This window comes from Hippopotamus amphibius, chromosome 2 (genome assembly GCF_030028045.1).
Source record: "Hippopotamus amphibius kiboko isolate mHipAmp2 chromosome 2, mHipAmp2.hap2, whole genome shotgun sequence".
Lineage (NCBI taxonomy): Eukaryota > Metazoa > Chordata > Mammalia > Artiodactyla > Hippopotamidae > Hippopotamus > Hippopotamus amphibius.
Window position 1 is genome coordinate 6,849,280 of NC_080187.1, and position 22,067 is coordinate 6,871,346.

Below are 22,067 nucleotides of genomic sequence, written 5' to 3' on the forward strand. Positions count from 1 at the left end.
AGAGAGAGAGGAGGGGAAAAAAATCAAAGCCCACATATTGGTTCCAGATGTGGCTCTCTCTCACAGCCCTCTCCAGCAATTTAATTAAATTCCCCCAGACAGCCAGGAGGGTTTCTTAATGATCAAATTTCCCAGCTCCCCTCCTCGAGCGGGCCCACTCTGTCTCCCTGACGGATGGCCGACGGGATTCTTCCTGCCGTCCGCTTTGCCAGGCAGGGCCAGTGGGGGTGGAGTGGGGGGCTTCCCCGGAGCACAAAGGACCCACCCCGCACCCACCCCTGCCCCCCTCCATCCCCGAGGGCTCTGACTCCTCCTGAACCTTCCCTTGGCAGAGTCCGCCTGGGCCAAGGTGGAGTGGCTGGAGGGGGCCCAGTGGTGCCCTCCCTCTAGCTCTGCCACTGGGCAGGCTTGCCAGGGACTGATGCCAGGTGGGCGCCCGTGGGGGTTAGATGGGGAGTCTTGGATCAGGCCTCTGGGCTCACAGACCAGCCAGAGGTGGGGCAGGCTCAGACCTCCTGGGCACCCTCCCCAACCCATCTGGCAACGAGATAGACCAAAGCTCAGAGAGGGCAAGGCCTGGGCCAAGAACACACGTACCTGCTTGCCAGGGATGGGAGAGGCAGAGGCAGGCGGACCAGCATTTAGGCGGGGAGGATGTGCCCAGGAGAGGCCTGGGGCGGTTCCCCCACATGAAGCTAAGGGTCGTTCTCAGTAGGACCCCTGACTTCTGGAGTGGGGAGGAATCGAGGTGAGCCTCGAAACCACCATCTTCTTGTGCCGGTGAGGCCGTGAGGCTGAGAGGGCCAGGCCAGAGCCCAGGCCACAGACTCCCTCCCGTCTGGAGGCGAGGGGCCTGAGAGGCTCTGTGTGGACTGAAGGTTTGTGTTCCCCACCCCACAAATTCAGATGTGGACACCCGACCCCGCCAGTGTGATGCCAGTAGGAGGTGGGACCATGAGAAGGTAGTTAGGTGAGATGACCTCCTGAGGGTGGAGCCCCCATGATGCAATTAGTGCCCTGATGAGAAGAGGGAGCGGTCACAGGAGGGCACAGGGAGATGATGGCCGCCTACAGGCCAAGAGAAGAGGTCTTGGAATGAAACCTAGTGGGAATTCCCTGGTGGTCCAGTGGTTAGGACGGGGCACTTTCACTGCCGGGGCCTGAGTTCAAGTTCGATCCCTGGTGGTCCAGGAACAAAAGTGCCGCAAGCCACGTGGTGTGGCCGGAAAAAGAAAAAAAGAAGGAAACCTACCCTGCCAGCATCTTGATCTTGAAGTTCCCAGCCTCCAGAACTGTGAGACAGAAATGTCTGCTGTTTAAGCCGCCTAACCTGCGGTACTTGTGTGGCAGCTCGAGTTAAGAGAGGCTGTAAGTACCTTCTCACCCTGTTCTCCTGGGTGAATCCCTAAAGACTCACTTCATCTGGAAGAAGCTGGGGGGGTGGGGGTCTGGGGGGCCTCTGATGTGGGCACACAAGGCTGGTGGAGAAAGGGGGGGTCCCTCAGCATCTCCTCTGGGCTGCCCACCTTGGGGCTCCACCAGGCCCTGGCCCAGCCCAGGACTGGCTCTCATAGGCTGCACACCTGGCCAAGCGTCGGGACCACCTGGCCGTGTCTGGGTGTGGAATGGGGTGGGGGACACGTCAGGGAGGAGGCTGCCCTGGGAGCAGAGGGCTCTGGCCAGCAGGGCCGGATTTCTTGGAGGGGGCAGGTTGTGTAGGAGGAGTGAGGCAGGCCACTGGGAGCTGAGATGTCCCTGGGTGTCCGGGTCTCCGAAATGCTCCTGGGTGCTTCTTAGGAGAGCAAACGGAATGCGGGAGGGGACAGGAAGGTCTTTCCCTGGCCCAGCCGAGGCCGTCCACCCACTCCTGCTCCCAGTCCCCTGGCCCCTCGGCCCCCCACTGAGCCCAGGACCAGGCCCTTCAGCATGGGGCCCGTGGCCAAAGAGGGTCAAGCAGCCTGGGCTTCCTGGGGTCTTGAGGGTCGGGGGGTCAGGGCGGGGTCAGGTGTGGGGGAGGGGAAAGGAGAGGAAGGAGAGCTGGGCTGGAGGAGGGGGTGCAGACAGGAGGCAGCCCAGGGTGACGGCCCCAGGACCGCGCTGCAGGAGTCCGCCCAGCCCGCCTCGCTGCCCGGGACCCGCCAGGCCTCAAGCTGGAGGTTCCACCAAGGAGAGGAGGAAGCATATTCCTTGTGGCAGTTTGCCGCATTTTCCAAATATCTCACTTTATGAAAACTTCCGCATAACAAAAAAAAGAAGAGAGAGAGAGAGAAATCGAAGGGGGGCCTTTTACTCGATTTCCCCCTCCCGGGCCTTATAAGGGACAGACCTGCTGTTGACCACCCCTCCTGGGCAAGGGGGCACTGGGAGTGTGGGGGTGCTGGGCTGGGGCCATGATACTACCCCTCCTGCAGCCCCTGCCCTGAGCATGTGTGTGTGTGTGTGTAAATGAGTGTGCATGGTTGTGTGTCCAAGCAAGAGAGTGTTTGTATGTGAGGATGTCCTGTGAGTGTGGATGTGGTCCCCTCGCTAGCTGGCTGCCCTGGACTTGGTCAGGTCTCTCTCTGAGCCTCCGTCTCCCCGACTGTGACATGGGACTCCTGCTGTCCCTTCCTTCCTGAGGTGTTAGGATGAGTCAACGAGACATCCATGCTGAGCGTCTAATCTAATTCCTGGGGCACAGGATGCACCAGAGGCTGGGCTGTCATCCGTGTATCACTTATATGGTCAGGCTGGGCCCGGAGGTACTGGGGCACTGGGGAGGGCAGTGGTGGGGGGTGGGGTGGCAGGAGCAGGGGTTTTAGGAGAGCCTCGGGGGAGGTGACCTGTGTTCTGGGAAGGATGTTACTAGATGGACTTGGGAGGAGAAAAGGCTTTGTGGACAGACCGGGGCCTTGCCCTGGTGTTCATGGCCTTACCCTGTACCCTGGGTGTAAGAATGTGCAGGGCCTCATCCCGCACCTCTGGCTGACTTAGCATTTTGAGTCTCAGGTAAGACACATTCATCGGTAAAAAGGTAGAAAATACACAGAAGCGCAAAGAAGATCAAAGTTCTCCAGATCCCAGCACCCGGAAACAACCAGCACGGACATCTCAGCACGGGGCCGTCAAGAATTACTCCTGCCCACACACACACACACGCCACTTTTTCTTTAATGGGATCAGACAGTACCTACTGTCCTGTAACTTGCTTTGTTGAGCTGCTATAGGGCAGGGTCGAGCACGTATAAGTCCTATAAGTCAGCTGTCATCACTGTTGGTGTTGAAAGGCTAGTGAGGCTACACTTCCTACGTTGGTTGACAGTTTTTCATCCTTTGTGACTCACCTGTGCATATCCTTCGGCCATTTTTCTCTAGTGTTTTTGCCTTCTTCTTGTTGATTTTTTTTTTTTTTTTTGGCTATGTGACACAGCATGTGGGATCTGTTTCCCAACCAAGAATCGAACCTGCACCCCCCTGAAGTGGAAGCGTGGGGTCTTAATCACTGGACTGGCAGGGAAGTCCCTCTTCTTGTTGGTTTTTAACAGTTCTTTATATATGAAGGTTATCCCCCTCTGTGCATTGGATAGTCAGATTGATTCCCAAACTCCCCAGGGAGCAGGAGGCAGGGACAGACCCTGCCAGGGTCTGAGCACTGGGTGTTTGGCCCCAGGCCCCCCAGCCTGCTAAAAAACCTGGAGTTAGGTGTCAGGAAGTGGCTAGGCTGACAGGGCAGTGAGAGGCAGTGGCAGGGAAAAATGAGAAGGTTCAGAGCTGAAATGAGAGGCTCTGAGTGACAGAGTCTTAATAGGAGGCAGATGGAGGAAACAGGGTTGCCCTTGCTGATGGGAAGGAGGTCATGGGTCACAGAGCTTTCTAAAGATAGGAGCCTGGGAGACGGGCAGGCGACAGGGCCCACTCCACGGTGTGGTGCCCAAGGGCTGTGACAGAGCAGGGGTCAGCCCCTCCCTCCAGCATGTCAAGGCCCTCTCAGGCCCAGAACCAGAGGATCTGCAGGGCACCTGACCCTGGAGGCCAGGTATATGGAAGAGCCCCCCCCCCAAACTTGGGCTAAAGTCCCAACCTAGCTGTGCAACATTGGGCAAGCACTGAAACCTCTCTGAGCCTCAGTTTCCTTGTTGAGAAACGGTGTAATCCCATCACCTACTTAGGAGGGTTTATTAAGATTAGTATGTCAGGACTTCCCTGGTGGTGCAGTGGTTAAGAACCCGCCTGCCAATGCAGGGGACATGGGTTCCAGCCCTAGTCTGGGAAAATCCACATGCTGCGTAACAACTAAGCCCATGAGCCACAACTACTGAGCCCGTGTGCTGCAACTACTGAAGCCCATGTGCCTAGAGCCCTTGCTCTGCAACAAGAGAAGCCACAGCAGTGAGAAGCCTGCACACTGCAACGAAGAGTAGCCTCCACTTGCCGCAACTAGAGAAAGCCCGGGCGCAGCAACAAAGACCTGACACAGCCAATAAATTAAATAAATAAATAAATTGATAAGAAAAAAAAAATTAGTTGTCAAGTGTTTCGCACAGTGCCTGGCACGTCAAAAGGGCTCAGTAAATAAAAGTTAACTCGTGATTGTTACTGTCCTAATAATAAGACAATTATAGTTTTCCTGCTGTTAGAGCCCATTGGCAACATCAAGGGCCTCTTCATTGGCTCCAACACTGTCAGAGCTGAAGGGCCTGCAGGTTACAGGTGGGAAAACTGAGGCCCAGAGATCAGAAGGGCCAAGCCTGGGGTCATCCTTTGGAGAGGCTTTAATTGTGTCCTCCAAAGAGATATTTTCAAGTCCTAACCCCATGGAACCTATGACCATGATCTTATTTGGAAATAAGCTTTCTGCAAATGTAATCAAGTTAAAATGCACTCATTTTGGATTCAGGTGGGCCCTAAATCCAGTGGCTGGTGCCTCTCAGAAAGGACAGGGAGATTTGGACAGAGACGTGGACGCAGAGAAGTCCATGTGAAGACGGAGATGGGCAGAGATGCTGCCACAAGCCAAGCCATGCCTGGGCTGCCAGAACCTTCCCCAGTGTCTTCAGAGGAAGCATGGCCCTGCCGACACTTTGATGTCAGGCTTCTGGTCCCAAGAACTAGAAGAGAATACATTTCTGCTGTTTGAAGCCACCCAGTTTGTGGTGCTTTGATACCATGGCCTTAGGAAATGAATGACTCCAGGGCAGAAGCTGGCCTCAGACCAGGCTGTGCCCACCCTTCCCACTTCTGCCCTGGACCCCATTCTATTTTATTTTTAAAAAATTTTTTGGCTGTGTCGGATCTTCGTTGCATGTGGGCTTTCTCTAGTTGCAGTGAGCGGGGGCTACTCTTCATTTCGGTGCGTGGGCTTCTCATTGCAGTGGCTTCTCTTGCTGTGGAGCACTGGCTCTAGGTGTGCGGACTTCAGTAGTTGCAGCACTTGGGCTCAGTAGTTGTGGCGCATGGGCTTGGTTGCTCCCAGACATGCGGGATCTTCTCGGACCAGGGATAAAAACTGTGTCCTCTGCATTGGCAGACGGATTCTTAACCACTGCACCACCAGGGAAGTCCCTGGACCCTATTCTAGATGGGCCTCCTCCAGTTACTGACCATGTGCTCCAGCCTTCTCCAGGGCCCTTAGGCCCCTCTCCTGTGCCATGGAGCAAGTGACCCTGGATCAAATAGGGCTGTGAAACCCGTGGGTCGCCTGGGGGCTGCTACACCATTCAGGGCAGGGGATCAAATAAGGGGTGGGGTGTGGACCCTTCAAACAGGGGAAGACATTCCCAAACCCCCACGGTAACCCCTGGTTACCGTGAGGAACATCGGAGCAAGGGCCCCATCCAGATGTGCCTGTTGCCAGGTAGGAATTTGGCCCAGGTGCCCGATCTTTCGATTTTACAAGACAAGCTGAAAATCTCTGTTTCTGTGTGAGCAAAAAATTTCGCAATTTCACTTAGGGTGAAGGTACTTCTTCCCGGAGTGAGAACCAAGGCAGACGTGTGCTGGGAACCAGGGACCCTGTGGTCCAAAGTCCCTCTGGCAAGCCTAATCTGGCCTGCACTAACAGGACTTAAACCCCACTGGCATCCCCCCCTTCCTTCTTGCTCCTTTAGGCAACGGGCTGGGGGGGGGTGCCGTGGGGAGTGCAAAAACGAGGCCTTCTGAAGCCTGATGAGGATTTTATTTTATTTTAATTAAATTAATTAATTAATTAATTTATTTATTTAGGCTGCACCAGGTCTTAGCTGCGGCACTCAGGATATTTAGTGGCGGCAGGCATACCCATAGTTACGGCATGAGGACTTCCTAGTTGCGGCATGCATGTGGGATCTAGTTCCCCACAGGGCCCCCTGCATTGGGGGCATGGAGTCTTACCCACTGGACCCCCAGGGAAGTCCCCGATGGGGATTTCAATAGCTCATCACTTGGACTTCCTAGGTGGTGCAGTGGTTAAGAATCCGCCTGCCAGTGCAGGGGACATGGGTTCGAGCCCTGCTCTGGGAAGATTCCACATGCCGCGGAACAACTAAGCCTGTGCGCCACAACTATTGAGCCGGTGCTCTAGAGCCCGTGCTCCACAACAAGAGAAGCCATACATGAGGAGCCCGCGCACTACAATGAAGAGCAGCCCCTGCTCTCAGCAACTAGAGAGAGCCCGTGTGCAGCAACGAAGACCCAATGCAGCCAATAAATAAATTAAAAAAAAATAGCTCATCACTTGATCTGCACAACCTTGTAAACTGAACAATAATAACAGCGAGCAATTATCCAGCTCCTGCTGCATACTCTACCCTGCTAGGTCCCCATAGCTGGACCTGGAATACCTTGGATTGGGTTTTCTTGCTAAGACTGCTTTGCTCTTTGCAGGGGAGCCTTATTCTATCCATTTTTTACATTTAATCATAGACACAGGGGGTTGTCTTCAGATTCGTCTCTAAGCGTTTTCTACCTTGCTCAGCCACTCTTGTCTCTGGAAAGTGCCAGGCGGAACAAACTCCCAAGCCCACGTGGTGGAGGGTGGGTGGGGGTAGACGGGAGAGCAAGGCTGCCACGTGAACGTCTGGGACCGGCGCACCTCTTCACAACGGACTTTCCAGAATCACGAAGACATCAGGGCTCCACTGTCGGCCTCGAGGTTGCGGAGGTTCAAATGCGAGACCCTGGGCCAGTTGCCTATTCCCCAGAAAAGTGGCCCCAGGCTCGGGCTCCTTCCTGCTAGACTCCACTTCCACCGACAGTAACAGAGCCCTTGATCCAGGGTACTGCGTGGGTTCGATTACCCCCATTATACAGACGAAGAAATGAAAGTTCATCGAGTCCATCAAGGCAGAAAGTGGGAGGAGCCGCCAGCCTGCGGGGCCAGGAGCTCACGGGGACAGAGACTAAGGAATCGTCCCCATCGCCCGTCGGGGTGGATGTGGTCCAGTCAGCGTGGGGCGAGGCGAGAGCCAGGCCCAGCCGTGGTCCGACCCAAGTCCAGGGCTGCTCGGGGCGTCGGGGGTTCGAGTCACCTCCACCGCTGAAGGGAGTTGGGCAGAGGTCCGGCCTGTGTGCTCGCTTTCGCTCAATGGGCGGAGCTCGGACGGCGCCCAGCGGCCGCGGGCGGGATCGCAGGGCGGAGCCGGGCCTGGCCGGGAAGGGGTGGGCGCGCCAAGGGCCGGGATTCGGCTGGGCTGTAGGTCCGCGCCCTCCAAGTCCCCCGGGCCGGCTCCCCAGGCACCCCTACCTTGCGCACCCAGTTGCGCCTCGGCCCTCCCAGCCCGCAGAGGGCGCTGTCACCCCCGCTCTCTTCCCCGGGCCGGAGCGGGCCGGAAGTGCCAGGGTTACTTCCGGTGTGGAGCAGCGGGTCGGGCGGTGCATCCGGCCGGGCGCGGGGACTGGACCAGCTGTGGCCAAGCCTGGGCAGCACCGCGACCTCCGGAACGTGCCCAGTCGGCGTCTCGGCCTCGGCGGAAGGTGCGGCCGCCGCAATGCCGTTCCTGCACGGCTTCCGAAGGATTATCTTCGAGTACCAGCCGCTCGTGGACGCGATTCTGGGCTCCTTGGGGATCCAGGACCCCGAGCGGCAGGAGCCCCTGGACGGGTAGGTCGCTCCCTTCCCGCCTCCGAGCCGGCGCTGCATCCCTTTCATTGTCACCACAAACATGGCGGGGCCGGGCGGGCGGCGTCCCCACCTGACAGATGAGACCGAGACGGGGGAGGGCTCCCGGCCAGCACAGGGAAGGATGGAGAGTGGAGTGTCGGCAGGGCCTCCGCCTCAGCGCCCCACCCTGCGCCCTGCCTGGCCTGCGCCCTCCACCTGGAGTTGCAGAGGAGCGGGGTGGAATCTGGGAGCAGCGCGAGAGGCGCTTTCTGTAGCCGAGTTTGCATTTGGTATCGACAGGCGCAGGTCTATCCGTGAACCTGGGGGAAAGGTGTTAGAAAGTGCATAGTTCACAGATACATCAGTGAGCTAAACCCTCCGCCTTCATGATTCTTGTGCTCCAGAGGAGAGAGACTGATAGTCATAAGTGAATAGTGTATTAGGTGGCACGGAGAAAAGAGCAGAGGAAAGGGGGATCACTTGGGATTGGCGAGGGAGGGAGGTGGGTTTGGGCTTCGTGTGCACTCAGCCTTGGGAAGACCAGATGTCTCTGAGTGTGAGCGGGGGAGGAGGTCTGCTGACTGCCCTGGCTGTGGGGTTGTCTGGGCTGGTCTGGCCTCCTCTGCAGTTCAGGGACAGTGTCTGAGGAGGGGGTGTCAGTGTCTGGTTCTTGCTCTTGGCCGCAAGGGTTCCCTTCACTGCCAACAACCCAGGTGTGTGAGGCTTTTTACCCAAGCCAGGGGCCAGATTCTCTGGGCCGCTTGGAAGGAGGCTGAAGACAGCCCCAGTTCTTTCTCAGCAAACCCGAGGAATCTGCTGCAGTGAAGAGATCCAGCTTGGCCCTCTTTCTACCACCGACCTTTTCTAAGGAGACTTTCTGCCCTACGGAGCCAGGGCCCTGCCTGGGGGAGGGGGAGGGGGGTGTCAGCAGGAGACTAAAGGCCACCCACCCACAGGGTGCCCAGCCAGCTGGTCCCACAGCTGTTCCCACCCTCAACTGGTCTGCCTCTCTCCTGCCCCAGGCCCAGTTATGTCGCCAGCGAGGAGAGCCGGATCCTCGTTCTCACTGAGCTGCTGGAGAGAAAAGCCCACTCTCCATTTTACCAGGAAGGCGTGAGCAACGCCCTGCTGAAGATGGCCGAGCTGGGGCTGACACGTGCAGCTGATGTGCTCCTGCGGAACGGGGCCAACCTCAACTTCGAAGGTCAGCTGGAGCCCAGAGGGGCTGGGGTGGGTAGGTGGCTTAAGTGTGGTCCTGCTCTGGGGGGGTGGCCAAGCCTTCAGGCTCTGCTTCTACTGGACTCTTGGGAGATATCTCCCTCGTTTATTTCATGGGTGATGACTAAGGAAGCCCACATTGGGTGGCCTCACATCCCTCTATGGGCTTTCAGATGGCCCTTAACCACCCCTGATCAAGAACACGTTTGTTGCTGCTTCTCCCATGTGACTGATTTAGCAAACTTTCCCCCCAGCTCCCAGCTAAATCCCTGCTTCCATTAATGTGAAAATGTGGCTGCTGGCGCTGTGCCCAGAGCTAAGTAAAGTAATTTTCTGTCTCTCATTCTCAACCATCTTGCATTCTCATTCCTGCCGCAGGGAGAGGGGAAAACAGATAAAACACATTGGGCATAAATGACGGCAGGACGGTGTTGGCTTCTAGCAGTGTGCCGGTGACGGAGCCATTTTCCTTCCCTCTTTGCTTTCACCCCCAGAGGGCAGGCAGGGCCAGCCAGGAGACGGGCAGGGCTGACTTGTGGCCCAGTGGGGGGTTTTGTGCTGACACAGGATGTGGCCAGGTGTGTCTCCCCTGCCCATTTGAGGACAGGCTCAGAGGCTGCTGGGCTCCTGAAAGGTCAGGGAGCTGAGGGAGGCATTCTGAAGTCAGCCACTTGGAGACTCAGCTTTGAGAATTTGGCTTTTATTGCAAGGCTTAAGGAGCTGTCATTCTGGGTGTTCCTCTGTGCAGCCCTGTGTTAAGTTCCATTTTACACAAGGAACTAAAACCCAGATGAAGTACTGTGTCCATTAGCGTGCCCCCAGGACCCGGACCTAGGCCTGACCATGCCTAGGCACTCCAGCATCTGATGAAGATGGCTATGTCCTGACTCCACATGGTGCCGGGAGCCCTTAGGTCGGAGCGCGGGGGCTGGGCTTCCAGGCTGGTCCTGGGATCCTGACAGTGTGTGACAGGCAGGACTGACGTGAGCTGTGTCCGTGCCCTCAGACCCCGTCACCTACTACACGGCCCTGCACATCGCTGTCCTGCGAAACCAGCCTGACATGGTGGAGCTGCTGGTGCGCCACGGGGCTGACATTAACCGGAGGGACCGGGTAAGAGCTGGATCCAGCCTGCCCTGAGGGGGGTGTGGTCGGGGCCCCGAGCAGCTCACAGGCCCCCGCAACAACGTGGCTGTTTTTTTCCTGACTCAGATCCATGAGAGCAGCCCCTTGGACCTGGCGAGCGAGGAGCCGGAGCGCCTGCCCTGTCTGCAGCGCCTCCTGGACCTTGGAGCAGACGTCAACGCGGCCGACAAGCATGGTAGGTGCCTCCCATAGGAAAGCAGGATGGGCCTGGGCCCAGTTGCCTTGTGAGGACACCCAGGGCCCCCCCGGGGCGGCAGCTTGGCGGGCAGGCTGGAGGCAGCCTGTCTGATGGCACGGCACGGCCAGGCGCACGCTGCCGCACTTTGCTGCCTCACTTTGCTGCCTCACAGAGACTTGAGGGCGACTGCATCATTGGCCCCACGAGGGCGTCTGTAGGAGGAAATGGGTTACCTGTGCGCTCGGCTTCTGAGGGACGGGGCTTCCTGTTGGGAGAGACCCAGCCTGGGTCTCAGGTAGCATCTCAGGGTCCAAAAAAAATCCTGCTTCTCTTGGTCCTTCTGTTCCCATTTTTGTGAGTGGAGAATGGCCAGAAACCTGTCACCCTCAGCCCCAGCTGAGAGATCGGTTGCTTTTAAGGTTCACTTTCTGATCCTGAGGGTCTGTATTTCCCCTCCACCTCGGGTTGGCCTGACCTGGGCGTCCTGGCCTCCCACTCGCCCTCACTCACTCTCCCTCCCTAGGGAAGACTGCTCTGCTCCATGCTCTGGCCAGCAGCGACGGGGTGCAGATCCACAACACCGAGAACATCCGGCTCTTGCTGGAAGGAGGTGAGCCTCGACCTTGCACGCTGGCCCTGGCCCATGAAGCATTGCTTTGCCAGGTTTAAGGCCTCCTCCCACCTTCTCTTCTCCCTCCTGGCTCTCCTAGGGGCGGACGTCAAGGCGACCACCAAAGACGGGGACACTGTGTTCACCTGCATCATCTTCCTGCTGGGCGAGACGGTGGGAGGCGACAAAGAGGAGGCCCAGTTGATCAACCGCTTCTGCTTCCAAGTAACGCAGCTGCTGCTGGCTCACGGCGCCGACCCCAGCGAGTGCCCGGCCCACGAGTCTCTCACGCACATCTGCCTCAAGAGCTTCAAGCTGCACTTCCCCCTCCTGCGCTTCCTGCTGGAGTCCGGAGCCGCCTATAACTGTTCCCTCCACGGCGCATCCTGCTGGTCCGGCTTCCACATTGTCTTCGAGAGGCTCTGCTCCCACCCAGGCTGCGCTGAGGACGAGAGCCACGTGGAGCTGCTGCGCAAAGCTGAGACCGTCCTGGATCTGATGGTGACTAATTCCCAGAAACTCCAGCTGCCTGAAAACTTCGACATCCATCCTGTGGGCAGCCTGGCAGACAAGATCCGGGCCCTTCATTTCTCCTTGAGGCAGCTGGAGAGCTACCCCCCACCCCTCAAGCACCTGTGTCGCGTTTACATCCGGCTCTACCTCCAGCCATGGCCTGTGGATGCGAAGGTCAAGGCCCTACCTCTGCCCGACAGGCTCAAGTGGTACCTCCTCAGTGAGCACAGTGGCACCGTTGAAGATGACATCTGACAGCTCCGACTGCAGGAACAGAGTCTGGGCAGCTCAGGCAACCTGCTGGATTTAAGTACCCGTGGTGGCCCTAGGGAGGAACCTTCGGTCCCATCTGTGAGAAGGTGCAGGTTGGAGGCGAGACTGGATCCTTACTGAGGATGAAGAAAGCCAGGTAGAGCCTGGAGGCTGCAAGCATTCCAATGGAGAGAGGCCTGTGTGTCTTCTGGGGGGACCACCCCCGCTTCCCTCTGGCAGTGCCCCCAAGTCTCAACCCACAATGGAACAAGGGACAGGGTTTAGATTTGGGACAAGTTTATGCCTTCTTAATTTGAGGGGAGCGCCGGGCATTTGGAGAAGCAGGGTAGCTCCAAGACCGAGCCCTCCTGCGAGCTGCAGCAAGCTGGCCCGTCCGGGCGGGAGGGGCCTGTGGGGGTGCAGCCCCGCTGAGCCCCTTGACTCCCGCCTCCTCACTCTAGATTCTGTCAAAAAAATAAGTGCTTTGGGGTGGGCAGGGAGAAAGTTGAGCTGACTCCTGCCGGCTCCTACAGCTCTGCGGCCAAGTCACCCACCACCCCGCCCACCAAGGCACAGGGCTCTGCTCTGGTGGCAGCCCTGTTTGTGCCAAACCTGGGGTTTGGGGGACCATGCTTTCTACAAAGCAGTCATGCATGACAAGGGGCTGTCTTTCCAAAATGTCTCGCTTTGTGAGGGTTCATCTGATGGAGAAAGCGACCAAGACTGAACGCCAGCCTCAGCCCTGTGCTGAGCCCTCACTAAGCAAGTCACACAAGGTGGTCATTGTGAACTGTGTAAATGCCTGGGAGATAAGCTGAGGTGACTGAATGATTTATTTATATTATAAAATTAAACTGATTTCTCTTGGCCTTAAAGGTCCTTGTATATAACATTTCTGCCCCACCCCGCCTTTCCTGAGTTCAGGATAAAGGGAGCCCATGGCAGCCGGAAGAGGCTGCAGGCACAAGGAGACGCTGCATTTAGAAGAGCTTTCAGGTAGCTCAACACTGTTGCCCCAGTAAAGAAAAGCACCACTCCAGACTGGCAAGGGCCTTTCCAGTACAGGGGTTCACCCTTTTATTTTTGACTGAAAAGGCCCCCCAAAGAGGAGCCACAAGGCTCAGCCAAGAGTGAAGCTCCAGGCCTCTCCCCTCGCTGCAGGCTGTGGTGATGGTCACATTAAGGACAGCAGGGCCCATCTCCAAATAGCATGCAGAACGGGGACGTCCCACCCATCGCACGACCCAGCAGGCACCGCGTGGGCTCAAGGCAGGCAGGAGGGTGCAGAGAGCTGTTCCACGGGCCCGGCTCCCTTCCTCCCCCAAGACTCCTCTCCTCCCCCAACATAAAGTCTTCAACAGCCGTGCTAAGGGTTATTCTCTTCTTAAGGCAGCCAGGCCTATGGCAGGAAGGCCAGGTGGTGTTACTGGAGCACTGATTCCCTTCCGATGGGATCGCCAGATTCCCACAAGGGGAGTACCAGGGGCCCGGAAGTCTCATGGGCCTGCAGGGCCCAGTCCCCGCCTCTCCGGCCTCACTGCAGCACCCCTCCTGACTGGGTCCCCTTGTGCCGTTTTAAAAAGAGTCTTGTGTAGTGAGTGGACGGCAGACAGGTATATTTAGCGGCCCCGCTCAGCACTCTCGAACCATCGACGTGGAGTTTCCGGACCTCACCTGGCTGCCAGTCCCCCCGCCCCACACTGGTCCCTCTCTCCTGCCAGCCCTGCTCATCTCAGGGCCAGGCTGTAGACGTGGTAGATCTCGTCCGGGAGGTTCTCCTGCCGCTCCTGGGCCAGGAGGCTGAGGCCCGCACTGCGGATGATTCTGTGGACCACGTCAAGGTCCCGGCACACGCTGCTGTCCACGTCGTCCAGGATCACGCCCTCCTGGGCCATGTTGTCCTTGATGACGATGATGCCGTTGGGGCGCAGGCCCCGCTTGCAGCGCCGCAGGAACTCGGCCAGGTGCTCATCCGTCAGGTGGCCTGGGGGAGGCAGGGGCCGTGACTAGGGCAGGATGCCGGCCCCTCCTCGCCGCCGTGCTTCCTTCAGCCACCACTTCCTGACTTACTGAGCACTTACTCTGTGCTGAACACACAGGGCCCGCTGGCTCTCAACAGCCCAGAGGGGTTTACCAAACCCCATTTTAAGAGGAAACGGGCTCCGAAGTCACCCACCCAAGGACAATCACAAAGTATGCTGCTGGGATTTCACCCTAATTGGGTGACTTCCAGGCCCTGCCCTACACCTACATTCCACCTGCCCCTCCTAGCCTGGATCAGGGGAGCATACCAAACAGTTCCTTCCCAACACTGCAACTCCTAACAGGGTTTTGGGGACCACAAAATACAGGACGGGACCCAGCAAGTTCCCAGCAGGCCTGTGCCGCCCAGTCAGCAGCCTAAGGAGAGCACCCTGGGTGTGCCGTTGGCCACGTGGGTGCAGGACAGGAAAGCGGGGCTCACTCTCCATGAACAGCAGGGGGAGAGCCAAGGCTGCAACTGCTCTTACTACAAACCCCTTCCTTACGAAAACCCATTTTCACATTCTTTGAATGCAGTAAGTTATTGATAATTAAAATTTTTCAGCCAAAAAATGTGCCCCAAACAGGTTGCAGCAGGTGTTGAGTTGAAACAAAACGTGGAAGCAAATGAATCTTCCGGGCGGAGCCCTGGGGAGCACGGGGAGGATTCGAGGAATCCCCGCTGGCTGCCGCTGCAGCAGCACCAGGGCCCCAGCTCCCAACGCCCCGGGAAGCCTGGCCTTTGGGAGATGTGCGGGAAGGCGGGGAAGGGGTGTGGGACACTCACCTATCACCCACTGGATCCAGATGACGTCGTAAGAGTGAGGCTCTGGGCTGAAGTCCTGGAGGCCGCAGCAGAAGAAGTTCCTCACTCTCTTGCCTTCCTCGCCCAGGTAGGTCTTAGCCTTGACCAGGAAGTCCTCCGTCACGTCCACCATGTCCACCACTCCGAAGAGAGGCAAGAGCAGCCGCTTGGTGATCCTTCCGATGCCGGCGCCGCAGTCCAGGGCATACGAGGTTCCCGTCTTGTTCGGGCCTTCCTGAAAAAGCAGACAAGGCACCTACTATAAGGAACGGTTAGAAAGCCTGAGGGACCCTGTCACTGCGAAGGGGACTTTCCTCACAAGCCCCCGGAACTACTAGATCAGGACTGGGTGCAGGCTGGCAGCTGGCACTGCTGTGGCCGGCCATGGGCGTGAGCACAGCACAGGCTTTTTCTGGGCCACACGTTTCTAACATGAAAGCCAGCCTCCACTTGAAGGTGGTAACTTGAATAGGTGCATTCACCTCCTGTCGCTCCCGAGACCCCATTAAAAGGACAGCAGCGGAGAATAAAAAGAATTCAAGCAGTGAAAGAACGGAAGAGGGCACTCAGTGAACACATCTGGGAAGATGGAAAGTGGGTGGAGCTGGGGGGCGGAGGGGGGGCAAGTGGCAGCCTTGGGGTTTGTCGATGGAGAGGCAGGGAGGCTCTGGCCACAGCGATGCCAGCCTGGCACAGAGGAGAGTGGCGGGGCGAGGAACTAGGAGCCTGTGTTGGCAGAACGGCCAACACCCGCATCCCAGATGCTGGCAAACACGGCAAGAGAGCAGAGGTTTTGCCTCTGGACAAAGCGCAACAGTGTGCGAGAGGACTGCTCCGTTCCGGCACTGGGGGCCCCAGCACGACAGCCAGCTCCTGTCGGGTGACCTTGAGGCAAAGCCTGGGAGCCGCCCCCGCCCACCCACTCGTCAAGGCCTGGGTGGTGGGCACAACAGGGTGACCCTGCAGCGGCGAGTGTGAAGGCGGCGCCCCACGCAGAGCAGGCAGTGCCACCAGCACCGCGGCCTCTCCTCCTTGGAGAGCACAGCAGCCCTGCCTACCCTCAGGAACCTCTGCAGGAACTTCCGGGAGCTGCTGATGTCGATGCTGGAGATGTGGCCGTACCCCCCGAGCATGCCGTCCACGGTGGCCGGGATCTCCTTCCAGTACGTCTCGGCCTTGGAGTAGAACTGTTTCTCATCCTCGATCACCTCGCTCGTCATGCTGTCACCTGCCGTGTCTCTGCTCAGGCACCAGAGTCAGCAGCAGCGCCTCCTGAACAGAAAAAGGAGTGAAGCAGCCAGGCTGAGGGTCCCCGTCTCCCCACGTGCTTCTGCTGTGCGCACGGTCCTGCCTGACAACGGAGTGGCCAGTGTCCCCCAACCTGCTTCTACCCGAGAGGGCAGCACCTCCTGTCTTGTGCGTTCAAGTCATTTTGCAAAGCTATCCTCATGTTGGAGCAGGAGACCTAGAGTCCTGGCTTCTAGTTCTTTCCTTACCCTACACGACACCTTAACTCGGTGGCTTCTGAACCAGGGTACAGAGGACCCCGATCTATACTTAAGAGAAAGGAAAGCAAAGCAAGGACCCCAAGCCTCCTACAGCAGATATTCCAGCTGATCCCAGCAGGTCCCGGGGAGCCCTTCTGTTGTGAGCACAGACACAAGCTCACTGCGGGGTCCAGTCCCCAGTTACCCACGAGCCCGACTCTGTTCCGGGTGCTGTGCTGTGAACCGGAAGACTGCCGGGCGGATACGCACGATCACCCGTGTGTGAGTGCGCGGAGAGGTGCAAGGTGCTGGCAGAGCACGGGCACCATGGGAAGTGACACACTAGCTGACACCAAGGATGCAGAAGTGTTTGCTAAGCAACCAAGAAGACTGCTCTGGGAACACAGGAGGGGCCCCTCCAATGGGAAACTCAGGTCCTGCGGGTCACATTTATTAGTTCAGACTTCACACCAAAGAGCGGCAAGCTGGAACTACCAGGTTAAGCAGGGAGTGACTTGAGATGTGTGCTTCTGGAAGGCTGTGTTGGCAGCCGTGTGGGCTACGGGGGGAGAGTGAAAGCGGATGGCGGGGCCCTGGCAGCAGAGCGGAGGCCCACCGTGCACGCCGCACCCAGCCAGCCGGGCCACACCGCGCAGGGGACAGAGGGTCAGACTTCCCCAGTCACCGCCCTCATCTGCTGATGCTCACTGTGCAGAGGGCCGTTCCAGCTGCTGTGAGGCTTGTCCAGATAAAGTCCCCCCAGAGGCTTACCGTCCAGCAGGGGAGACAGGGAAGAAATGGAACCAACGAGAACACAAGGCAGAAACGAGGACTCTCACTGAGCCAAAAAGTGCTATGGAAACTCAAGGGATGGAGGAGTCCCTTCCGAACGGCAGACGGGGCAGCAGCCGAGAGAAAGCAACCCCTGAGCCAGGCCTGGAGGACAAGGGATGCTCTGGAAGGGGACAGGGATAGAGCAGAGGCGGCATGGCATGCACGGCACAGAGGGCTGGGGAGGGCGGGGCTGCAGCGTGGACAAAGAGGGTGTGGGAGGTGAGCCCCGCCAGGCCGGGCCTGGAGTACCGAGCCCAGAGAGCAGCCTGGGGCCGTCAACGATGGGAAACCAATCAGCAGAGTTTCTGAAGGGCAAGGGTGTGGGGAGCTGGGAGGGTGAAGTGGTGGCGGCACGGAGACTGCAGGGCTGTGCTAGGAGACAGAACGAGGAGAGCAGCCGCCCGTGCTCTGCACACACGCACTGAGCGCTCTTCACTGGCCACTGGGCCCTCACAACTAACTGCGAGCCAGGTACCCCCCGAGCCCCGTGTAGAGGAGGCAGCGGATGCACACGGCAGCATCCTACCCAAGGTCAAGAGGCCCCTGCACTTGCCGAGCCCCAGGCCTTCCCACCTGGGCAGCTCACTCTCATCACAGGTCTCAGCTTAAGTGTCACCTCCTCAGAAAGGCCTTCCCTGGGCAGCCCGAGGTGCTTTCCTCCAACACCCTCATCCAGTCCCTGTGGTTGCTGCCTTCAGAGTGTGTTTCCACCTGAAATGACACTGTTTGGTGACCGTCTGGCCTTTGCTAGGATGGAAGACCCCGAGGCAGGACCCTGCCGTTTCACCACTGCGTCTCAGCACCGAGCCACAGGAGTCCCTCAGTGCAGGAGGAAAGCCCCCCGGACCCCCAGGAAAGCTGTCTGTGCTCCCGGCGGCTTTACAGTACTCCACAGGGCTGCAGGAAGTCACCGACCCCCGTACAGTCCTCAAAAACAGTGAAAACCCCCTAAGACCGGGGAGCGCTTAAAAGCTTCAAGAGAAGTAATCTGACAGAAAATAGAAAAGTGCCCTGAGGACAAGCATGGGCCTTCCATACATAACTTAGAGACTCGAAGCAGAGAAGGGGAACAAGACACAAGAAACGCTGAAGATTTTTACTGCCATGTCTGTCGTGAGCCTCCAACACACATCTGTACTTTGAACTTGTCCTGGAAGAGAAGGAACCTTCCAGAAGCAGCAGGCCCACCCCAGCCGAGCAACTCAGAAACGCTGCTCCCTGATGCAGTTCCACTTGGGCCCTTTCCAGAGACCCCAGCCAGCCAGTGGGGGCAGCAAGGGAGGGCGTGGCTGGCGGCTGAGAGGGGCCGCCTCCTCGTCCCCAGACCTGGCTGCTTCTGTGGATCTGGGCCTTTCTCAGGGGCAAGGTCACACCTGGCCTTCCCAGGAACAGAAGGGAGCCCACAGCATTCACATGGCCCACCAGGGTGGCCCTCAGACCTGTGACTTTGCCGCTGTTTCCACCCTGCACAGACTCCTCCCGCTGTGCCCCCAAAGACCCCCAGCTCCAGTCCCTCTTCAGGTTCTTGAATCGGCTCTCAGACCGATCCCCTCCCTCCCCTGCTCAGGTACAGGGCTTGGGACCCTAATGAAGACAGTTCCAGTTACTGCACTGACCCAAGGGCCCTTTGAGGTAACCGGCTGCAGGGCCTCGGTTGTAAATACTGCCCCCCCCCCGCCCCCCAGCTCACGGCAATGTCCCACACCCGTGTCCTGGCCCCTGAAGCCACCCCCCCCGACAAAGAGAAAGTGGCACGCTGCTTATGAGAAGAAACTCTGCTCCAACCTTGAGGAACATGACAAGCAAAAGAACGTGGAGACCTGCCAGTCCCCAAGAACGCTAGCTGTGGCAGAGTGGCTGTCACCGTCGCTCCCTGAAAACTGACGGGAAAGGGGGCCACCAGCTTGACTGTCACCCTGTAACCTTACTGGGTTTGGGGCTGCTTATGGGGATGGGGTCTGAAAGGCCAAGTGGGCTCCCCGGCCGCTGCCAACAGGCACCAGAGCGATTCTGTCACAGCCCCCCCACCACCACCCAGGAAGGACGGCGCCAGGGCCAGCTCTTCCACACCGCAGCAGTGCTCCCACTTCGACGAGCTCAGCGAGTTCGGCCCTGTCCCCCTCACACAAACTTCTGGTTCTGTATGCGTGTCTAGCTCGCCACTGGGCTGGGAACTCCTTAGAAAGCAGCAGCGACACCCTGGGATGTCGCCCTGTATTTCCCTTGCGTCCCATGTAGCTCATAGGTATTCAACAAAGTTCCCTTCCGATCAAATGAACAGAGTAAATCTGGGGCCAGACTCTTCCCTGGCTGTACTCTCTGCCTGTCTGTCTGCCTTCCCTCCCAGGAGGCAGGCTTCCTGGGCACAGGGACCCTAGGGCATACACTGTGAGCCTAACACCTGATACAAGGCGGGTGCTAAGTGGCTGCTGAGTGAGTCAAAGAAGGACCTCTGTGCAGCTACAGTCACTCTGCACTTTTAAGAAAATCCTACAGACAAAAAAATCTAACCATTCAAGCCTGGTAACACTGAAGCCCTTTACTGACAAATGTTAAGTTTTTGCTTTACCAAAAGCCTTACGACATGATTCCTTTAAATGTCAAGGTCCCCTGAATAATCTAATTTACAAGCATTCCACTTACGGGCAGACTCTAGGAATAAGCCAGGGGAGGCACACCTAGGCCGGGAAATGGCAAGTGTGACTCTGACATTTGTTCTAGCAGCTTCGAGTCATCAGTGAACATGATTGCTGGGGCTCTGTCTACACTGCCTCCCGGCGTCCAGACTGGGGTGGGCAGGAGGCCCCTAGGAGTCAGAGGCAACAGCGGGGTTGTCAGTCAAACTGCAGGAAGTCCTCTTGCACTCTGTCCAGATCACAGCGCGGAGCCACACGGCTGCGGGGATGGGGAAGGGGCCCGGGCAGTCTGGCTTCGTGTGCTCTCCAGGCCAGCTTGGAGGTGAGGAGAAACCCTTTGCTCACAGGGAACTTCTGCTCCTCAGAGAGTACAATGTGTCTGCGTCCTTCATGGTCAGCTGGCCACCTCCCCCCGCCCCCCCCAAGGTGTTTAGGGCGACTCCGGGTAGCCGCCCCAGCTAGTACTCTTCTCCCAGGATCCACGGAAGAGAACGGGGTTTGAACTGTCACTGCCAGGCTGTGCAGGCTCATCTCACCCTCCTCATTTATCAGTCTCTAAGGAAAAGCCTGGAAGCAACAGGAAGCAAGAGCCTGCCTGAAGTTACCGCTTCCGTCCCGCAGCCCCACGGACAGGGCCTGTTCTCCCTGGCTCCGTGTCGACAGCAGCTGGACTTAGGAGGTTGGCAGGGAGTTCTATGAAAAAGAAAGGGAGGGAGAGAGTAAAGAAGACCAAAAAAGGGGGGGAGCGATCTAAAAACAAAGGCTCTGATGGGGTTGAATGAACCAGGTCTGAATCCTGGCTCCGCTGCTCACTGGCTGTGTAAGCGCAGATAAGACACAAGCTCAGTTAAGTGTCTTTATCTGTAAAATGGGAAAGCAATACTGACTTTATAGGAAGGCTGTGATGATCAAATGTGGATATAAAAGCGTAAAGTGATCTGTACACTGCTGGGCACACGTTAGTCTCAAATTGAAAAATCTCTGTCCAAAAAAAAAAAAAGAGAGAGAAAAGAAAAAAATCTGTCAAATGAGAGTCTCATCAATTCTTTCTGCCAAATGTGAAGATCTAATGAGAAAATGTGCTGAAAGGCCCTGTGAACCTTAGAGTGTTGGCCACATCTAAGGGATTATCACTGTTACTGCGGAGCAGTCAATCCAGGGACTCCAACAGCTCTGCCAATCCCCAGAGGGGAGTGAGCTTCCCATCCCTGTAAGCACGGAAACCCTGCAGGTTTTGGTGACTATCTTTGTGATTCTACAGCTTCTGCTCTCCACTGAGGCATTCTACGTGTACTTCCAACCCTCCCACAGTCCCTAGTTCACAGAGAGAAAAACCATTCCATTAATGGAGTGATACACACACACACACACACACACACACACACACACACACACAGGAAACCAGGAAGAGAATAAGGACGCAATCCAGACTTCTTATCCGGGTCAAGGCCCTGGTTCTGCCAGGGGCTCATCCCATCTCAATGGGCAGATTCCATACATCCAGACCACACGCAATACGGCCCAGTCCCACCGGCAGGGCCTCTGACACCAGCTGTTTCTATCCTCTATTGTACAGACAGAGAAACTAGGGTCCAGAGAGAGATGACACAGTGGATGGGCAGCCAAGCCTGGGCCTTCTCATATGGCAGCCTCTCTGCCAACAGGCTGACCTTGGCTCCAAGGGCTCTTGGTGGCGGGCTGTCTTTTGAGCGGTAGCTATGTTGAGCCCTAATTGGGGCGGCTCCAAGGTGAAATATGATAGCAACGCCTATGTGACGGGCACTACCCTGCGCCCGACTCGGATCTGAGCATTTTACTGACTCCTCACACCCACCCTCCTAGTGGGTGCTCTCCTTACCCGTTTCTCACAGGGGAAACTGAGGTTCAGAGAGGGAAAGGGACTCGCTGCGGCGGGCGCCGGCGTGGGGGAGTGCCCTGATCAGGCTGCGGGGCCCTCGGCCTTCCTCCACCCCCCACCTGGGGCCCGGGGCCGGCCGGCAGACCTCCCCGGAGCGCGCACGTGGGGCCCCGCCGGCTCGCGCCCGGGTCACGCGAGGAGCCGGGGCCTCACGGCGCCGAGGAGGTTGGCGGCCGGGGCCTCCCCTCTCCCGGCAGCCGCCGTCCCCCGCCCCGCCTCGCGGTACTCACCCCACGCGGGGGCTCCCGGGACTCGGGAGAAAAGGACGGGGAAAAGGAAGGGAGGGCGGCGGCGGCGGCGACGAAGACCCCACCAGCCCACGACCAGCTCCTTCCAACCTCGGCCAGAAGGGACACCTCGCGGCGCGCGCCGCCTTTGTCCGCTTACGTCAC

General features: G+C 57.9%; 2 protein-coding genes across 3 annotated transcripts; one reads left to right on the forward strand and one right to left on the reverse strand.

Moving 5' to 3' along the window:
- The first annotated feature begins 1,082 nt into the window (after positions 1-1,082).
- On the forward strand, positions 1,083-13,447 carry ASB6 (ankyrin repeat and SOCS box containing 6). Of its 2 annotated transcripts, none has more exons than XM_057723827.1 (6): positions 1,083-1,368; positions 9,079-9,260; positions 10,281-10,387; positions 10,487-10,595; positions 11,122-11,208; positions 11,309-13,447. In XM_057723827.1, exons 2-6 carry the CDS (start codon positions 9,191-9,193, stop codon positions 11,974-11,976), a joined length of 1,041 nt encoding a protein of 346 aa, XP_057579810.1. In that variant the 5' UTR covers positions 1,083-1,368; positions 9,079-9,190; the 3' UTR covers positions 11,977-13,447. The 2 variants fall into 2 exon arrangements, with proteins under 2 accessions (XP_057579810.1, XP_057579809.1); XM_057723826.1 differs by lacking the exon at positions 1,083-1,368 and adding an exon at positions 7,806-8,056.
- A 123-nt stretch (positions 13,448-13,570) lies between these two features.
- Positions 13,571-22,067, reverse strand: NTMT1 (N-terminal Xaa-Pro-Lys N-methyltransferase 1). The gene is made up of 4 exons (XM_057723828.1): positions 21,906-22,067; positions 15,859-16,072; positions 14,783-15,035; positions 13,571-13,957 (listed from the first exon to the last, which is right to left on the reverse strand). The coding sequence occupies exons 2-4, from the start codon at positions 16,018-16,020 to the stop codon at positions 13,701-13,703; spliced, it is 672 nt and encodes a 223-aa protein (XP_057579811.1). The 5' UTR covers positions 16,021-16,072; positions 21,906-22,067; the 3' UTR covers positions 13,571-13,700.

Bases quoted from the DNA above. Each gene is read 5' to 3' on its own strand.
- ASB6 (XM_057723826.1), top strand. From the start codon at position 7,944: ATGCCGTTCCTGCACGGCTTCCGAAGGATTATCTTCGAGTACCAGCCG. The intron at 9,261-10,280 runs GTCAGCTGGAGC...CCGTGCCCTCAG, and splicing joins GGCCAACCTCAACTTCGAAG to ACCCCGTCACCTACTACACG. The intron at 10,388-10,486 runs GTAAGAGCTGGA...TTCCTGACTCAG, and splicing joins ACATTAACCGGAGGGACCGG to ATCCATGAGAGCAGCCCCTT.
- NTMT1 (XM_057723828.1), bottom strand. From the start codon at position 16,020: ATGACGAGCGAGGTGATCGAGGATGAGAAACAGTTCTACTCCAAGGCC. The intron at 15,036-15,858 runs GTAGGCAGGGCT...CTGCTTTTTCAG, and splicing joins TCCTGCAGAGGTTCCTGAGG to GAAGGCCCGAACAAGACGGG. The intron at 13,958-14,782 runs GTGAGTGTCCCA...TGCCTCCCCCAG, and splicing joins CTGGATCCAGTGGGTGATAG to GCCACCTGACGGATGAGCAC.